The sequence below is a fragment of the Pteronotus mesoamericanus genome, unplaced genomic scaffold, assembly GCF_021234165.1.
Source record: "Pteronotus mesoamericanus isolate MK-2021 breed Mesoamerican mustached bat unplaced genomic scaffold, CSHL_Meso_final contig_502, whole genome shotgun sequence".
NCBI lineage: Eukaryota > Metazoa > Chordata > Mammalia > Chiroptera > Mormoopidae > Pteronotus > Pteronotus mesoamericanus.
The window spans coordinates 4,828,121-4,846,016 of record NW_026555187.1 but is presented as its reverse complement, the minus strand read 5'-3'; the positions used below and the strand labels follow the sequence as shown (position 1 = coordinate 4,846,016).

Sequence of the window (17,896 nt, the reverse complement as noted above, 5' to 3'; positions counted from 1 at the left end):
ACTCACCCTGGGGCACATGCCACCAAATGGTAGCGCTTGTGTTTGCATTCATACTTGTTAGGGGGAAGGGAAGGGAATCAGAAAGAAAAGGAGCGAGGGGCGGGGCAGGGCATCAGCTTCCCTTCTTCTACAGCTGAGCCAACAGCTGCCCTGCAAGCCACCACAGCTGCTGAGGATCCCAGCGGCTTCAGTAGCCCGGCCAGCCCTCTGGCCGCTGGAGACGGGATGCTGGCGTTTCTCCTTGCCTGTGGCAGGAAGGGCTGCTGGGCAAAGACACCAGGCTCAGGGAGCAGAGGCCCGGGGAGGGGCAGCTGGCCAGCGTCACAGGGCCAAGCATGGCAAAGCCAGGTCCTCTGGCTGCCAGGCTGGTGCTGTCATTCCATCCTCCCTGGGCTACAGAGGTGCTCCCAGAGGGAGGGAGCAGAAGCTCCAGGAGGAGCGGTTATCTGAACCCGCTTACCAGGAGTGGGGCACAGCCTGGGGCAGGCCCGTCCTAGCTCTTCCACTGCTGGCTGTGCACTCAGGACCCGGGGAAGCCGGGGGGGCCTCTGGGGCTCGGAGACAGTGGAGGAGCGAGGGCGCAAGGGCGCCTCCCTCTGACGCAGACCCTCCTGAGCCGACGGGCAGCTGCACTGGGGCTGTTCTACTGTGGGACCTGAAGCAGCCAGGAGGTGAGGGTGGGCTGGGCCCTGAGAACACATTAAAAGTTCTGGAATATGGATCAGTGGCCTGCAGCCAGCTCCTAAGTAGCCTCCGGCACCTCTGCTGATGGGCCCAGGGAAGACTGGGGGAGCCTGCCAGCCTGGGTCCCCGACTCGGTACAGGGGTCCGAATCCATGGTGGTGGTGGTGGTGGTGTTGGGACAGGTGCCCAGGGCAGCTGCATGGGACAGTCCTGAGCCGCCTCCGGCTGTGGTATTTATTCACAGAGGCCCTGTTCGAGGCGAGAACCAGCTACTCTCTGTGGGCGGAAGCCCCAGTCTAGGCAGGGTCATGGTCCTGGTTCCTTCTGGACTTGTGACTTGTGAACTGGGAGCGTGGCCCTCCAAGCGAGGGCTGGGGCGAGCTGTGACCACGGACTACAAATGCGCCGTGGAGGAGCTGGCGCCAAGTTGGTTGGCGAAGTGCCTGGGTGAGATGCCCAGGCGGTTCCGACAGTTTGGGGGCCTCGCCGTTCTGCTCAGGGCCCTCCAGGCTGTCCTGAGCAGCCCAGTCAGAGGAGCTGGGGGCATGGAGGGATGGCCGGGGCATCACAGCCTATGGCCTCACTGGAGCAATAAGCAGTGACCCCTCCAGTCATCACCCACTGCCTCGCAGGGTTCAAGGCCTCGCCTCGGTCAGGACTGGAAGACAGGGCTGCAGCCCAACCAGGGGAGGGGGTTCTGCATGCAAATCAGATACTAGCTCTGTGTCTGCTTCCCACTCCTGCTTCCTGCTTAAAGGGCCATCGGGCCTGCACCGTGACGCACCGCTTCCTGGGGGTGGGTCCCCACAGAGTCCCGACAACCCCTGGCACACCTGCCTGGCTATGGGGAGGAGTGGGCGCCGGTAAAGCACTATGGCCCCACCAAAGGCTCCCAGGGAGCCCTGGGGCTTGGAGCAGGCCACCGTTCTCGCTGGACTATGGAAGTGGCCAGCCCAGCCACAAGAACCTGGGTTCTTCCGTGACCTTCTTTCCTTGTGAGATCCCTGCAGAGGAAAGGCAGAGAGAGGCTCTCTCGAGGGGAAGGAGCAGGAATGTGGCTTCTCTCCTCCTGGCCCCGCGGAGACGGGGCTGAGCCTCCGGCTGGCTGGGCGGGAGGGGGCCGTGGCAGGACGGAGGAAGCCAGACAAGACGCAACCTTGGGTCGCCTTGGGAGAGGGGGACAGAGCCGGAATGTTTGCTCAGCGTCTGGCTCTTGTCTCCATGACAAGAGAAGACCCACGGGGACCAGCACTTGGTGCCTGACCTTCAGGAAGACAGACACTGGGGCCAGTGAGCGGGTCTGCCCCGGCTGACGCCAGCTTTCTTGCTCCCGGTGTGGTCCCGTGGCTGGACACCCTTGCAGCCCACCCACCCTGTCCTTAGACGCAGAGACAGGAGACCCCAGATGTGCACGCACACACCTGTCCTCTTTTACATACCTCTTCCCTCCCCACCAAAGAGCCTTTCACAGAATGGCCCACCCATCCCGTTGTGTGCGTGTGGCGGGGGGGGGGGAGGGCTGTGCAGTGTGTGCCTGAGTGTGAAATCACACCCTCAGGGGTCCTGAACCGGAAGGGAAGAAGGGCAGCCAATGACCCAGGTGTTCTGGCTATGGGCCACTCCAGACACAGCAAGCCTGCACATCTGCCACGAAACCGCAGCCCCCCAACCCTGTCCCAGACAGCCTCTGGCACAGGACGATGGCTGTAACACATTCGGTTTATTGGCTGGGATGCCCTGGTGTGGCTGACCTGCCACTGGGCGAGAGAAGCCCTGTCTCATTCCCCACCCTCCCCTCCCCTCCCCACCGTGGCTCCTGTGGACCACGTACAGATACTCACGCCCCACGAAACAGCGGGAAGGTGGGGAGGTTAGAATAAAACAGAGCGAGGCCAGGGAAGGGCTGGAACACGTATATTACAACGGAGCTGCGCACCAGCTGTACACAATCCATGTGTAGCGGTGGGCAGGAAAGGCGGGAGGTCCGCTGACAGGCCACTCCCCACCGGCCGGTCCCCGCGGGGGAATGGCTGCTTCAAGTGTCTCGGTGAGGGCTCTGGCTCCCTGGCCCTGGCCCCTCGCTCTGGAGGGGGTGAGGGTGGAAGGGGCCCGGGGAAGTGGCTCCTGAAGGAGTCCAAGCCCCTGCCTCCTCAGGGCAGCCTCGCCTGGACCTCTGGGGGCGGGGGCGGGGTGCCCGCCGCCTGCCTGCCCCCACTGTCCGGTCCAAGTGACGGAGGGCAGCAGGCCCCGTGTCGCCGCCAATGTGCGAGGGCGGAGGTTACTTCTTGCTGTGCAGTGTGTCCTGGAACTTGGTGCTGGTGTAGCGCAGGTGGAAGCCTTTTTTGGTGATGGTGTCGTCAGAGTGGAATCTCACCAGGACAGAGTCTCCCGCCGAGTACACCTCCTCAGGAGGCTGACAGGGGAAAGGGATGTGAGAGCCTGAGGGCCACGCCAGGCTACCGCCTTCCCTCCCTAGGGTCCCCTGCTCTAAGGAGGGCGGCTCGCTTTCACTAGGTGCCCCACCCCCTGAAGCAGGACGTTCGTTTGTTCGATGGGGCGCCCAGAGTGGGGAGGAGGCAGGGGCAGAGGAGCTTCAGTCCCAAGAAAACTCCATTCTCAACCGGGCTCTGCTGCTCACTAGTTGTGAAGTTCAGGCAAGGTGCTGTCTTTCTGGACCTTGCTTCTCTCCGGGGCAAACAGGACTAAAGGCGACCTGCTCTCCAGGCCGAGGGCTGGGGGAGGGTCCTGCAGGAGGCAGGCTCTCTGCGTGGCTGCCTTCCACCTGTCCCAGCCATCTCGGACGGGACTGGACAGCCAGGTCCCCCAGACCAGGACTTGGTCCCCCCTCCTGGCCTCCCCCACGTCTGGCCGTCCTCACCTCCAGGGGACGCCCCTCCCCCGGCTCCTGCAAGCCCTTCCTCACCTCTGCGCCCAGGCCCTTGGAGTGACAGCCACCTGTAAAGCACCCACACACGGATGCCCTGGCCCTCAGGGTGTGGAAGGGTCATTTCCAAGAACCTTGGGGATATTCCCAGCACACACGCCAGAAGGCCTGATGAGACTGGGTTCCTTCCCCAGGTCCCCTCCTATTAGTTCCAGTCTTCCGGAAGTATCTGGAAGAAGCCACCTGGGACACCCGAATGCGCCAGATCAAGGGAGTTGCCAAGGGCAGAGTGGGGAGGGGGGCATGCCAGCTTGGCGCCCAGGGGACTCCAGAGCCACAGAGCAGGGCAGGCAAGGGGGCTGTGTGCCTCGCTTCCGCCTGCTCCCCGCCTCGCACCTGCCCAGCCCTTGCCATTCAGCAGACTGAAGCTCTGCTCCTAGGGGAGAGTCGCCACAGGGCTGGGTCCAGCAGCGGCGGCAGCCTCTGGGAACCTCTACCCTCCCGGGCGCCCAGGCCGCCCGGAGCACCACCATTAGGGGGGTGGGGACCGGGAGGCGATGTGAGGAGGGCACATCTGGGTAAGCGCACAAGCATGAACACAAGTGCAAAAGTGTGTGTCTGTGTTGGGAGGGTGTGGGGGTGGGAGGGGAAGGCAGCATTTTCTGAAGGAGGACAAGATTTAAAATAGAAATAAAAAAGAGAAGCCACAAGCTCTAACTAGGAGGAAAACAGAGCCACCTTTGAGGTTTTCCTGCAGCCTTAGTTAAAACCCTGTCAGGCACACTCCTCTGAAAGGCCCGGAAGCCATGCTCAGGGCCTGCTCGGACAGCAGCGCCTCGGCCTGGGGGCCGCTGGCCTCTCCCCGAGGAGGGAAGCTGGCCGGGGAGGGAGGAGCGTGTGTTGTGGGTCAGCCAGAACGGCTGGTTGGTGCAGCTCAGCTTAAGGCGCTGGTCCTCGACTCTGGCCCCGGCGCCCACTCTGGGCCCAGGTGAGCCACGCTGGGGGCTGGGGCAGGAGAGTGGGGCAGGGCAGAGGGCGCTCCATCCTCCTCCGGCTGCCAGCTACCCTGGAGGCCCAACCTAACAGGTGGTGGGCAGGCCTGCGGCAGGGCAGGGCCCATCCCAGAAACCTCTGTTTTGCCTGAAAAGGGCCGGTTTTCCTGGGTGGGACAGCCCAGGGCAGGACAGGCCTCTGTGAGCAGCCCCCAGGCCTGAGCTGCCGCCCACCGCACCAGCATCCTATGCCTGCATGGGTGCCGGGCGTGGATCGGGGTGAAGAGGAGGGGAGACGGGGGCCTCACCCCTGAGCCGCAGTAGCGCCCCAGTCTGGGAGCCGTGCTGTCGTAGCCGTCAAAGAGCTCCATGTAGTCGTAGCCACAGTCAGTCTCCTCTTCCACCTCGAAGGTCTGGAACACCAGCTCCACCCCGTAGCCTTCCTCGGCCACGATGACCCACTCGCAGTCCACCCCCCCGGGGTAGTTGTTGTCACCAAACTGGGCGTGGGAGTAGAGGTCCTTGGACTTCACCTCAGCTCGCACTTGGCCTCCACACTCTGTGGGGATGAGACGGGGCGTCACTCCCTGAGCGTGGCCGCGGGCCGGCGCTGTGCCTCACCACACGGGCCTTCCTGGCTGGCTGGAGGCCCTGGGAGAGGCTGCGTGGCCAGGGAGGGCTGGGTTTGGGCCTGGCCCAGGACTTGGCCCAGAACACATGCGCGGCTGCTGGGCCTCTGGACAGAGGCCCACGGAGGCCGGACGCAGGGGAGGGGGCGGCTCCCAGCAGAAGCTCGGATGAGGGCACGCTTGTTGAAAGGGGACGCGGCTAATTTGCTCCGGCTGATGGCTGTCACGGAAGAATGCGGGCCCCGCGCGGCCAGAGATTCCATTCTTGACAGAGCAGATGTACATCCAGACTTTATGCAAAGAGTCCTGATTTTTAAATGTTGGCTCACATTTTTTAAAAACACAGTGTGGGCCAAACCCAGCAGGTCTGAGGGCCAGATGGAGTTCCGGGCCTCCAGTGACCCTGTGCTGGGAGGGGAACAAGAACAGGCAGGGCAAGTCCCTCAGCAGCGGCCCTCCTCCCGATGATGTCCTCTGGCCTCTAGGACACCTGGGCTCACCCTGCCCTGGAGGGGTGGGGTGGGGGTGGGGACTGGGCAGGGACTGAGTCGAAAAAGTGCCGAGAGTGCCAAGGGAAAACTGTAAACACATCAACTCTGAGAGTCCCCAGCAGAGCCACAAGGAGCCTGCGAAACCCCCGTGACACCTTGGGTCTGATGGGCGGGCCAGGCCTCCCAGGACGGACCTGCAGCCTTTTTCTGCAGCCCAGTGTTCCCGCTTCTCGGCTGGCCTCACACATCCATTGCTCTGGCCGACCCGAGGGATCTGCGAGCACCTGTTACACTCAGAGCTGTCCTGGGGCAGGGGCTGAGCTGGGGCTCCTCCCCCTGTTGGAATGACCCCACCAGTCACACCCAGAGCCTGGCCCTCCTCGTGTTTGTCTCCTGCTTAATTATCTGTGCAGGTCCTGTCTCTCTCCTGCCCTGTGCGTTCCGGGGTGAGCGGGGTGAAGGGCTCAGGCCAGAGGAAGGGTCATTTGCCCCGACTGGCTTCTTGCACAGGACCAGAGCTCAGCAAATGGTTGTTGAATAAACAAACAAATGAACAGAACACAAAATAAGCTGCTCAAGGGCTGAGATGTTTGTCTGTGTCATACATTTTGTGACCTGCACTTAGGACGCTGCCTAGTACATGTTACGTGTTAGTAAACAGGCATCAAATGAATGAAGAGTGAGTTTTGGGGACAGTCAAGTGTCCTGGCACTGGGAACCCTGGGGATTCCTTACCCCGTCGTCACTGTCCCCTGAAGGGCCACCTCCACAGCCCCTCATCAGGACCTGCCCTCGCTGGCCCAGGAGGCTCCTCTCCGCTCTCCCGGCCCTGCCCTCGGCACACACCATCTCTGCAGCCGGGCCCAGGCTCGGTCTGTGGGCGCCTTCCCAAGCTTTTTGTCACCCCCACCCAAGCCCAGCCTGCCTTCGACACGAGATCAGCAGATGCCTCCAGAACAAATCTGGCACGAGGGTCGAGCAGCGCGGTGCCCGGTGGCGGGTGGCCTCACCTGTGGAGTGGGACGCCTGGAAGCCCTTCCTCTGGACGGAGTTGTCGGAGTAGAAGCGCAGGAACATGCGGCTGCCTGAGGCCACGACGGGCTCCGGCTTCTTGCTCCCGCAGAAGCGGCCCAGGACTGGGGCCTTGGCATCGCGCCCGTCGTACACCTCCAGGTGGTCGTAGGCACACTCCGGCTGGGCCTCGATGTCCATCTCCAGGAAGGTCTGGGGGCCCGGGGGAGGGAGGTGAGTAGGAATGTGGTGGGGGGCCCGTGGGGTGGGCAGCAGGTGGCCCCAAACCCAGGCCTCCTGACCCCAGCCCACAGACTCCGGGGGCAGTGGCCACGGCTGGTGGGTGGCAGTGAAGGAGGAGCCGGGAATGGGGGGATGGCAGGGCCACCCCCCATATCCACCGGGGAAGGGTCCATGTGGAGGCCAGACTGGGGTCCTCTCAGGGTGGCGGCCCTGTGGGCTCAGCCATGCCATCAGCCCGCAGCCTGCCCTGCTCTGGGCGGTGCCTCTGCGTGACCCAGGGCTTGGAAGCCGACAGGAGATAGGTGACGGTCACATGGCACAGGACGCAGGGGGCCTGTGCAGGCCAGGGCGTGGGCACCTTACCAGCTTGACCCGGTGCCCGGGGGTGCTTGAGATGGCCCAGGTGCACTCCTTCTTGCTGGGGTATTTGTCAGGCCAGTTGGGGCTGGTGATGGTGCCACTGGTGGATGTCACCTTGTGGTCACAGCCAGCTGTGGGAGGTGAGTTAGGGGAAGGGGACCATCAGGAACCCCAATGCGTCAGCGCCCCCTGTGAGGAAGGAAGGCCACTCCCTCCTGCCCGCCTTCCTTTTTTCTCGTTTCTCATGTGACCACGGACTGAACTTATATCCCCTTTTTCCATGGTCACCCACACCCCGGGAGAACAAGCTGCTTGGTTCCAAGCGAGGCCCCACCAGGCAGCATCCATGGAACTACCCTCCCAGGCGCCCGAGTGATGCCGAGGACCTTGAGACCACCTGGCCACCCCCGCCGCCCTCCGAGGTGCTGTCATCCTTGATCTCCTGCCGCACCTCCACACTCACAGGAAACGTCGGAACCGACTCAGCTCTCTCCATCCCGTCCCACCGCCATCCTCTGCGACGTCAACCAACACGCAGACGGCCCGCCCCGGACGCTGGCCTCGCAGTCCCTCCCCTCGGCTCCATCCCCTGGCCGTGCACTGGCTCTCGACCTCCCCCTAGCCTTTGCCATCGCCCACCGTTCCTTGTTCCGCGATGCTACAAACCCATCACCCTCTCTGTGGCCGCCTCTCATTCTTCCCACCACTCAGGCTCTCACTTTCCTGTCACTGCTTCTCCAACTTTAGAGACCCCCACAGCCCTGACCCTTCCGCTTCTCTCCATTTTTCCTCCTTGGTCGACTTAACTTGCTTCCCTATCCAGCTGGACCACAAGGCTGAACCTCCGACTGGTCACCAACATGCCATCCTCCTCCTGCACCCTCTTAGAAAACCCCACCCACGGTCCCCAAGGCAGTGGGCCCCAAACCACTGGGCACCCTTGGATTTGCCCCTCACCGGCGCCATCTCTCACCCCCTCAGCAACGGCTCCAGGCCTTTAGCCCTCTCCTCAGCTCCCTGCAGTCCACCTCACTTCCTGCCTCCCTGAGAAAGTCAGGGCCTCAGATATGAAGGACTTCAGCTTCCCGGCCCACCCGCAAGCTCACCTTCCCCCGCCTCTACCTTCCCTGCTTTCCCTTCTCAGAGAAGGTGTCCCCCCTTCCCTGGCAGGAATGATTCTCCTCTGTAGCTGCAGCTGGTTGCCACTCTGCCGCCTGGGGACGCCAGCATGGCAAGTCGCCCCTCCTCCCTCTCCCTGCCGGCCCGTGCGCCTTCCTGAGCTGCGCCCACCCTACCCCGGCCCTCCCGGGGCCCTGCACCCCCTCTAGCCACCGCCCAGCCTCTCCTTCCTCCTTGGCCAGCCTTCAAGAACACGTGCTGCCCCCGCCTCTTCCCTGCTTATGGCTCCTCGGGCCACTGCCATCTGCCTTCTGCCCCACAAATGTAAAAGCTGCTGCTCATCATTTATCGTGCAATCTCACAGGTCCCTCCAGGAAGTCTGAGCAGCCACGATGCTGCTGGGCTGGGAGGAGAAGGGGCGGGGGTGGGGGTGCAGGCCGCACAGCTGTGCCTGCAGTCAGAGGCTCACCACGCGACTGCGCAGCAGGCTGCCCGGTGGTCCTGGTGGAGGCAGGCGGGGCTCCTGGCCCTGCCAGTTCGAGCAGAGCTGTCGCGTCACCCCTCTGGGATTGGCGTGTCCAAATGCACTGCGACCCCCATGCCCACCCTGGCCTTCCACAGCGCTGCCCCTCCGCAGGGGCCCAGGAAACACTGACTGATTCGCAGTTAGCCTGTCCCTGGGGTAACGCACCCTGAGTGATTCTGAAGTGAATCAGGGCTACCGTGCACGGACCACCTTCCCAAAAAGCTGAAACCCTCTCCCGCTCTCTCGCGGATGTCGGCGCTGAGGGCTCTTTAGCATGACCCTCTTTTTCACAGAAGGAACAAAGATAAAACTGCAGTTTAGACAATGTCAGAACTAGGTGCCATCTAGCTAAAAGATGTGGGGGCCCCGTGAGTCAGGAGCGCCATGTCTGGGGAGCCCGCAGGGATAGGGTCAGAAGTCCTGGCGTGCCTGGGGGGTCACTGTCGAGTGCTTCCCTTCTGTTTATCTGGCCGGAGCTTGTTCATGCCCTGGCTGTCCCCCTCGTAACGGCGAGAAGAGGCGTTTGCCAGCCGCCGTGCTAAGTGCTCAAAGCAAGATTTCTGGCGCTCAATACCTTGCAGGGTAGGGGCCATTTTTTTGATCACCTCATGGGTGAGGAAGCTGAGGCTCGGAGAGGTGAAGTGACTCATGCAAAGTCACACTGACACGCAGTGGCAGAGGCGAGTCCGCATGGTGCTGGGGGGTTAGGCCGAGCCAGCAGGCAGGCGCCACAGTGGAGTTGCCACCTGGGACAGGCCGGTGGAGCATAGTGTCCAAAGGGGCATCAGACGGCATCAAGGGTGGCATGAGTGCGGATCTCAAACAGTTGCAGGGCTTAGTGGGCAGGGGAAGGGGGCGGGCGGGAGGCGGGCAGCGGCCTGTGGTCCCTGGGGCCAGCGGTGCGACCAGTAACAGTGATGTGACTGTGTTTGCGACGAGCCAGGCACTGCTCGGAGCCCTTCACAGCCCCAAACCCTTACAAGGTGGGTGCTGTCACCATCTACACGTCACAGAGGGGCAAACCGAGGCACAGAGCCCGTCCGCACGGGCACACGGCTGGCTAAGGGGCAGGGCTGGGCCAGGCAGCCTGCTTCCAGCCTGTGCTCTTAGCTGCTGTCCCATCTCTCCTCTCTGCCAGAGGGAGGCCGTTCCCAAAAGAAGGGCTCGGACGCGGTTTGAAGAGGCGCTAACCCCAAGAACGGCCTAAAACGGAGCCTGGGGGCAGCTGTGAGCTCCTGTCCTGACCACACAAGGGGGCCGGACATGCCTGTGACTTGGATGTTGCTGGGGCTGGACAGGTCGGTGCATCAGGCGCAACGTGAAACGAGGGGACCGCAACGGTCACTCAGCTCCTCGGGTCCAACTCCGAGGCCGGCAGGGTTGGCAGCCCTGCCCTCAGGCCCCAGCCAGCCGCTGGCCTCTCGGGCCCACGTGTCGGGGCGGCAGGCGGCACCCAGCGCCGGGTGGCACTGGCCTTGCTTACCTTCCTTGCAGTCGTGCTTGTTGTCGTGGAGGACGAAGCCGCTGCGACACTGGCACTCGTAGCTGCCGAAGGTGTTGACGCAGTCCTGCTGGCAGCCGCCATTGTCCTTGGAGCACTCGTCCTTGTCTGCAGGGGAGCACACAAGGGCGGACCCCGGGTCTGTGCGGGGCGGAGTCCGGGCAGGTACCCCAGGAGAAGTGGGAGGCCTGGCAGGGCTTCCTCCCCCCGGGAGCTGGGTGGGGAGTGAGGCCCAGGCGCCGCTGCGGCCCGGCGGTGGGGGGCGAGCAGAGGTGGGGTGGAGGGAGGGCCGGGTCTGGATCTGCCCAGCATGGGAACCCCCTACCATTACCTGCTTACTGGACAGACGGACAAGTGGAAAAACAGACACATGGACAAGCAGACTGCAAGAGAAGGAGCAGGACGCAGGGGTCCCTCTTTTACTTCACAACAGAGAATGTCACAGACACCATCAAAGTGGGAGGGGCAGGGTGGGGAAGGCGCCCTGTCCACGTGAGGGGACAAGGGCCAGGAGGGGAGCACCAGTTCTGTCCGGCCGGAGGGAGGCAGGCCGGAGTGGCAGAGCGGAGGCGGGGTGGGCAGCACGGGAGCCCCCATCCCATTCTGTCCGAGGTGAGGTTCCTGAGTAACAAAGGGTCCGGGAGGCCTGGCAGGCCTCACTGGGGGGTCCGGTTTCTTTTCTGTACTCGGAATTTGAGCTGCTGGGGTCGTCCCCGAGGGGGCTGCAGGGCCGGCCTCTTTTCTGGAATGAGACAGAGAAGGAGAAAAGGGACCAAGGGGAAGGGACGGAGGGCAGGGGCCAGAGAGGGAGAGCAGTGAAAACCAGACCCAGGCCTCGAGGCCGATCCCGGGGGCAGGGTGGGGAGGCAGCGGGCACACGCATGCAGGGCGGCCATGTCCGCGCAGCCAGGTCATGGAGGGGCAGCGGGTGGGGGGGAGCGCAGCGACAGGATGGGAGGGTGGGTGGGGAGAGAGCCCATGGCAGGGAGGAGGCCTGCAGAGTGGGCGCGCAGCCCGCGCACTGGGCAGAGACACAGTCTCCGGCAGCGGGCGCGGTCCACGGAGAGGGCAGGCCCCGGCAGAGCTCTGCTCGCTCATTCTGGCTGCTGCAGCTACAGTGTGTTAGACACACACTCACACCAACACACCCACACACGTAGGACCCCCTCACGGGTATGCTGTCGCCCCGACGTGGCAGCACAGTGACCCACAGGCTCGCACCTACACACGCACAGGATACACCCCCCGACACACACATTATCGGCCCTCCACCCGCCTGCGTGCATGTGCACACAGAGCACGCCCACACCTACAAGCTGCTCGCGCCCGGGCGGGCCTGCACACGCGCTCTCCCGCAAACACAAGCGTGTGCACTGAGACGGACCCGCAGCCACAGAGGCAGGTATATGCCACACCCACGCATTCTCACTGTCGGTGGCCGCTCTGGGGACCCTGGGCCTGGCACGGGGGCTGACACTTGGGAAGGTGTGTGGATCAAATGGGCATCCACCATTCCAGAGAGGAACCGCGAGGTAGAAAGACGCCTCCTGGCATTCAAATGGCCAGGCAGGGTGTGTGCCGAGGGGAGCCCTGCACCCAACAGGAGAGGGGCCGAGGGCTGGAGCACTGGCTCCCAGAAGGGCCTGCTTCTCCGACCCCTTCTCAGGGGCGCCAGACCCCCTGGGGCCTGCGGGAACCCAAGGCCAACAGGGGGAGTCCCCAAGTCCCTTTGCAGGGCTCCTTCTCAGTTAGAACAGGACACGGCCCCTGACGGAGGGCCTGTGGGAGTGGTCTGTGCATGAGTCCTGCAGGGAAGTGGGGGTGATGGGCGCCCTGTGACCATCCTGGGGTGTCCCTGAGGAACTCGCCGGCGACTATACTTGGAGCTCATACGCTGCGCGAACATCTCCCTGCAATGTCTGGACCGCGCCTTTCTTGTATTTGCACCCCAAATACCCAGTATAGAGCCTGGTGCAGAGTAGGGATAAAAAACACCTGCCCAGTGAATGAGCGAGAAAGTGAATGGCTGAATGAATGAATGAATGAATGAAGGAGAGAAAAGTGGCTCCTGAGGAAGGCCTGCTCCAGCGCCCGGGGTGGGGCCCTGGCACGATCGGTGTGCGCCTCCCCTCGGAGCCTGGGGCAGGTTGCAGGAGGGGTAGGAGCGGGGGGCAGGGAACAGGGGCTCAGATGGGAGATGGCACTCACCCTCCAGTGCCAAATGCCCCGGAAGGTGGCTGAGATCAGACTGAAGTTCTTCAGGCTCTTTCTTCTCCTCCTTGGCTTAGAGCTTCCTCACTCGGTGTCCCAAAAGTCCAAAGGGCCCCCTCCTGGGGGGCCAGGGTCAGATGCCCCACGCCCTGAGGGCTGAGCCTTGAGGGCCACTGCTGAGGGTCCTCTGCAGGTTTCTTGTGCAGTGGGCAGTGCAGGTGTGTGTGTGCACGCAGGTGCGCGCGTGTGTATGCGTGTCTCTGTGCAGGGCTGAGATGGGGTGGCACGGTGCCATGCCAGGGCGGGGCAGTAACCATGGGGGGCAGCCCTGGGCGCTAGGCCTGACAGAAGTGGTCCCCTTCCCCCTCCGGGACTGGAGCAACAGAAGGGCAGGAAGAGACGAGAGTAAGCAGGTAATGGTTTCCCAGGGCCAAGCCCACCCCTGAGTGGGCGTCACGTCCCCTCAGACCTCTGGTGAGCACCTCGTAAGAGTTCCAGGTGGGTGCGGGGAAGAAAGGGGGCGCACTGCGAGGGGAGGGTCTCAGCAAGCAAGGGCCAGGGTCTGTGGGCACTTTAAGCAAAGCAAGGCGGCCGGCAGTGCCAAGCAGGGGACCCGTGCTCGGGACAGCGCATGGCATCCAGGCGGGGCAGGCAGGGGTGCAGGGCGGCCAGAGGGGCTGGAGGACGCAGGACCCTGGGCAAAGGAGGGGAGAAGGAGGGCAGCGTGGACAGGCCGTGGGCTTCCCGCTTCCTGCCGCCCATGCCCCGCCACCAGGCGTGCTGGAGAGGACGCTCCCGGGGCTGCCCCCTCAAGGCCCGCCCCGCCCCGCCCCCGGTTCCGTGGAGCTGCTGCCCCGCACTGCCTGAGTCCCGGGTCCTCCTGCCTCAGGAGGACCACCGCCGCCTCCTGGCCTGGCCCCGGGGTCAAGGGCAGAGGGGTTAACAAAGCAGGGGTGAGGTCTCTTGGGACCCCCGGAAGTCAAGCTCTGAGAGGCCCGGCAGGGGCTGCTGACTACCCCTTAGGCCACCTGAAGAGAGGGCCATCGGGGGACCCCAAGACAGCTGTCAATCAACTAACTGACTAAAGAATACGTAAGTAACCATAAATAAGTAAACATAATAATATAAATAACTCTTAAGTGAATAATTACTAAATAAGAGAAAATAAATGCTGGCTGAACCCAAGTCCCCCACCTGCAGGCTGAAGTGGAGCAGAAAGGCTCTGGTGTGTGAGGGAGGGAAGGAGGGAGGGAGGAAGGGAGGAAGGGAGGAAGGGAGGGAGGGAGGGAGGGAGGGAGGGAGGGAGGAAGGGAGGAAGGGAGGAAGGGAGGAAGGGAGGAAGGGAGGAAGGGAGGAAGGGAGGAAGGGAGGGCCCACCCCAGCCACGACCCGCCTGGAGCCTGCAGGGTCTGACGGGCCTTCCGGCTACAGCCAGGGGACCTGCCCCAAGAGTCCAACGAGAGTGCCCTCCTGCTCTCTGCACGCACCTTGTGTCTTCCTGCCTGTCCCCGGGGCCTGCTGACTCTGACTCCTGGACCACCTCTCCCTTCATTTCTGCATGTCTGTGTCCTACCTACGTGCTGCCTGGCCTCAGGCCTGCCGCCACAGAGCCCGCAGGGCTCAGGAACATCGGGGTTCAGGGAGGAGGGGCAGGCCTGGGCGGGGGCAACGGACAGACCCCGCTGCGGGCATGGGGTGCTGGGGAGTGCAGGGTGCATCGGCAGGAAGCAGGAGAGCGGGAGAGCTGCTCGGAGTTGGGGAGTCCAGGTTACCTGAGAAGAAGTGGGCCTTGAAGCCCTTTTTGGAGACTGTGTTGTCAGACTTGAACTCCACGCGCATGTTGTTGTACTGGGAGGTGATGACCTCGGGCTTCTCGGAGCCACAGAACTTGCCATGCAGCTTGGAGTCGGCCGTGAGTCCGCTGCGCACCTCCACGAAGTCGTACTTGCACACCTGCAGGGCAGCGCAGCTACAGGCCCCCTCCTCCAGGAAGCCTCTGCTGACCACCCCTGCCTGGGATGGTCCTGTCGCCTGCAGCTCCCTGCTTCACCAAATCTAACAACTCAACACGGTGCCGCCCGGCCGGCATCAGGTGGATCTCCTGCACTCCCCACATGGGACCCGGCCCTGCCACCCCACAAGCTCTGGGACACCACAAGCCATGGGCTCCCGCATCTTCAAGGCCCTCCTCTACCCTTTTGGAGTACGTTTCTTTCAGAGGAGAGGAAGCAGGCATCGAGCTGGGCTCCAGGCCGCAGACCGCCCTGCACCTCCTCAGCCCCAGGCAGCACTTACATCGTTGCCCTCCGTCTCGAAGAAGTCGAACTGCAGGGAGATGCGGTACTGGGTAGGGGCCACCAACTGCCAGATGCAGTTTTTGTTAGGCGGGTACTCCTTGGGCCAGCCCGGGCTGGTGATGGAGCCGTTGAGCTTGGTGAGGAATCCACCACAGGCGGCTGAGGACACAAGGGAGACGGCATCACCCTCCAGGAGTCCCTGCTCTTGGGGAGGGCACGAGGCGCAGGCTGGGGCGAATTGGGGAGGCGATGGGGGTGTGGGTCTAGCCTCCCCGGGACAGAGGGAAGGAGGCGTGGGGTGAGGTGGGGGTGCCGTCAGAGTAGGCCGAGTGGAGGTGCGTGTGTGTGGCCAGTTCCATTTCGTGTGGGCCAGGGCATCTGCTGGGGGGCTCGAGGAGGGGTGTTGGCGGGCAGCGGGGACCAGGAGGAACCGGCCAGGGGGTCGGGCTGCTCAGAGGTTGAGTTGAGAGAAGCCGTCCAGTAACATCAGGCTGAGCTGGAGTCAGTGCGCCACAGCGTGCTGTCACCGGCCTCTCGGGGACATTTACAGGGAGAGACTGACACTCAGTGCCTGTACAAGATCAGTGGTTCCCAAATTGTGGATTGGGACCTTCTGGTGGATGATGAAATCAATCCACAGGTCAAGATAAGCATTCAGAAAAACAGAACAAAATGAAAAAAACAAAAAAATCCAAATCCAGAGCACAACACATCAACCCTGGTAACCACATGTGGCCCCAGCAGATGACGTTAGGAAACGCGCTCCTCCTCCGGGTGGTGAAGAAAGCCCTAGGGAGTCCTGGCTGTTCCGGGAAGGGGTCTGTCCAAGGGCAGCAGAGCCTTGGCTGGAGGGTGGGGGATGGGGAGGGAGTGCAGTCGTGGGCAGCCTGGGGGTCCTCACCCTCACAGTGGCGCTTGTCGGGGGCCAGCTCGTACCCGGGGTCGCAGCTGCACTTGTAGCTGCCCAGGGTGTTGAGGCACCGCTGCTCGCAGCCCCCGCGGTTGGGCCGGGAGCACTCGTCCACCTCTGCCGGGAGGAAGGGCGCGTGTCAGGGGCTCCTGGGCAGGGCCGGGGACCCCCTCCTACTTCTGCTTGAGAGCAAGTCCAGGGTCCCCGGGGCATCCCGTGACAGCCCCACTCTACAGTGGGCAGTCAGCTGTGGGCCGCTCATTCTGAGGCCGTGGCCTCCTGGCCCCGCCCATGGTGCTCAGGGCCCACTCAGTCCCCAGGGGATCCTCTGCGTGAGAGCCCCGAAGGCGCAGGCCGTGACCTGAACGACGGGGCAGGGGCAGCTCGCAGAGCCTTTGTTCTGGCCACGCCCTTTGCGGGGGCCTCTCCTACGCTGTTTCTCAACGGCTCTTTCATCCCCACAGGAAGCCAGTGGTGGAGGGGCTGTTCCTACCCCCGCTCCAGAGGCGAGGAAGTCGGATTCAGGCAGAACTCCCTGCCCAACATCACACCCATACACCCCCCCACCCCCGCCGCCCTGCTTCCCCCCCCCCACCAGCTCCCTCCTGACTCCCGGCCTCATGGGCACTTCTGCACAGGCTTCTGATGTTAAGGCGCCACCTGCATTGTCATCTCCATTCGTGGCCACACACTGACTATGTGTCAGCTACTTTTACTTCAGTTGGTCAAGTCTGTCATTTATTCAATGAGGTATGCAGTTTTTCAGTGGGATTGACCTTTTCTCCCCAGTTAGGCCACAAAGACAAGGGCGGGGCGCTAGGGTCTATGTGTTCCCACAGCCTGTGCTGAATGCGTGAATGACGAGGGAACGAAGTCGGCACAGCCCCGGTTGCAGCCACCAAGATTGGAAACAGGCTAAAGGCCCATCAACAATGGCGCCTGCGGTTAGCAACCCCGTATTGTGCACTTGAAAGTATGTTCAGAGGGTCATTTGCACGCTAAGGGTCCTTATCAAATAAAACAAGATAGAGAAAATTAAAAGAAGTTATGGAGCGGATGGGTGGGAGGGGCGGGGGCCTGGGGAGGGAGGCACCTTTGAAGAAGTTGACAGCGAAACCAGCTTTGTTAATGGATCCGTCAGAGACGAACTTGAGCCAGAGGCGGCTGGAGGTGCTCTTGATGTCATCAGGCTTCTCGTAGCCACAGTAGCGCCCAATGAGGGTGCTGCTTTCGCTGTGCCCGTCGCGCACCTCCAGGTAGTCGTAGGCACAGCTGTCGTGGCGCTCAATCTGGGGGTCGGGGGCTCACTGAGTGGGAGGAGCTCTGGGTGCCAGGGCGCGGCCCCCGGAAGCCCCGGGAGAGGTGGGCTGTCCTGGAGGCAACTGAGCATGAAAGGATCTGACCTACCTCGAAGGACTGGAAGGTGAGGCCCACGTGGAAGCCCTCGGACACCTGGATCCGCCAGATGCAGACTTTGCTGGGCCGGTAATCATCTGGGTAATTGGGCGACTGGATGTGGCCATTGTCCTTTTTCACATCTCCCCCGCAGATGGCTTTGGGGACAGAGTGTACGGTGGGAAAAAGGGGAGGTCGGTGAAGATGCTCTGTTTTGCTCCAGAGTCCCTGTCCCCCTCCTCCTGCCCATCTCATGTCCCCTCAGCTTCCCAGTGTCCCCCTTCCCAATCCCACGGATATCTCTTCTGGTGCCAGGAGGGAGGGGTTCAAGGATGCCAGGGACCCCGGGTCCGTCCCCCCGCCACCGTTTCACCCTCAGTACCTTCATAGACCGCAAAGAAGCCCTTCCCAACCCAGTTGCTGCTGCTGCGGAACTCCACCCAGAGGCGGCTGTCGGTGGAGACGATGGGCTCGGGGAGTTTGCCCCCGCAGAAGCGGCCTGCGGGGGTGGACAGGGGACAGCGAGGCCCGAAGTGAGCCCCTCTCCTTCTCACACCAGCTGTCCGTCCAGGAAGCCTGTACCACCTCTCTGGGGACTCAGGGGCTCAGGTCCTGGTCTGCACTCGCCACACGGTCCCAAGAC

General features: G+C 63.0%; 1 protein-coding gene across 2 annotated transcripts in view; it reads right to left on the bottom strand.

Annotated features, from left to right (window-relative positions):
* Window positions 1-2,391: 2,391 nt before the first annotated feature.
* BMP1 (bone morphogenetic protein 1) overlaps window positions 2,392-17,896 on the bottom strand; it is a 38,725-nt gene continuing 23,220 nt past the window's right edge. Inside the window, exons 10-20 of one of the 2 annotated variants that reach the window (XM_054578958.1) lie at window positions 17,636-17,752; window positions 17,266-17,411; window positions 16,952-17,147; window positions 15,850-15,975; window positions 14,947-15,107; window positions 14,424-14,604; window positions 10,423-10,548; window positions 7,298-7,425; window positions 6,691-6,904; window positions 4,869-5,119; window positions 2,392-3,097 (exon numbers count right to left, since the gene is read on the bottom strand). In XM_054578958.1, coding sequence (XP_054434933.1) covers window positions 2,963-3,097; window positions 4,869-5,119; window positions 6,691-6,904; window positions 7,298-7,425; window positions 10,423-10,548; window positions 14,424-14,604; window positions 14,947-15,107; window positions 15,850-15,975; window positions 16,952-17,147; window positions 17,266-17,411; window positions 17,636-17,752 — 1,781 coding nt within the window. In that variant the 3' untranslated portion in view covers window positions 2,392-2,962. Of the gene's footprint in view, window positions 3,098-4,868; window positions 5,120-6,690; window positions 6,905-7,297; window positions 7,426-10,422; window positions 10,549-10,911; window positions 11,183-14,423; window positions 14,605-14,946; window positions 15,108-15,849; window positions 15,976-16,951; window positions 17,148-17,265; window positions 17,412-17,635; window positions 17,753-17,896 lie in introns of those variants that run through there. The other variant, XM_054578959.1, reaches the window with a different exon arrangement.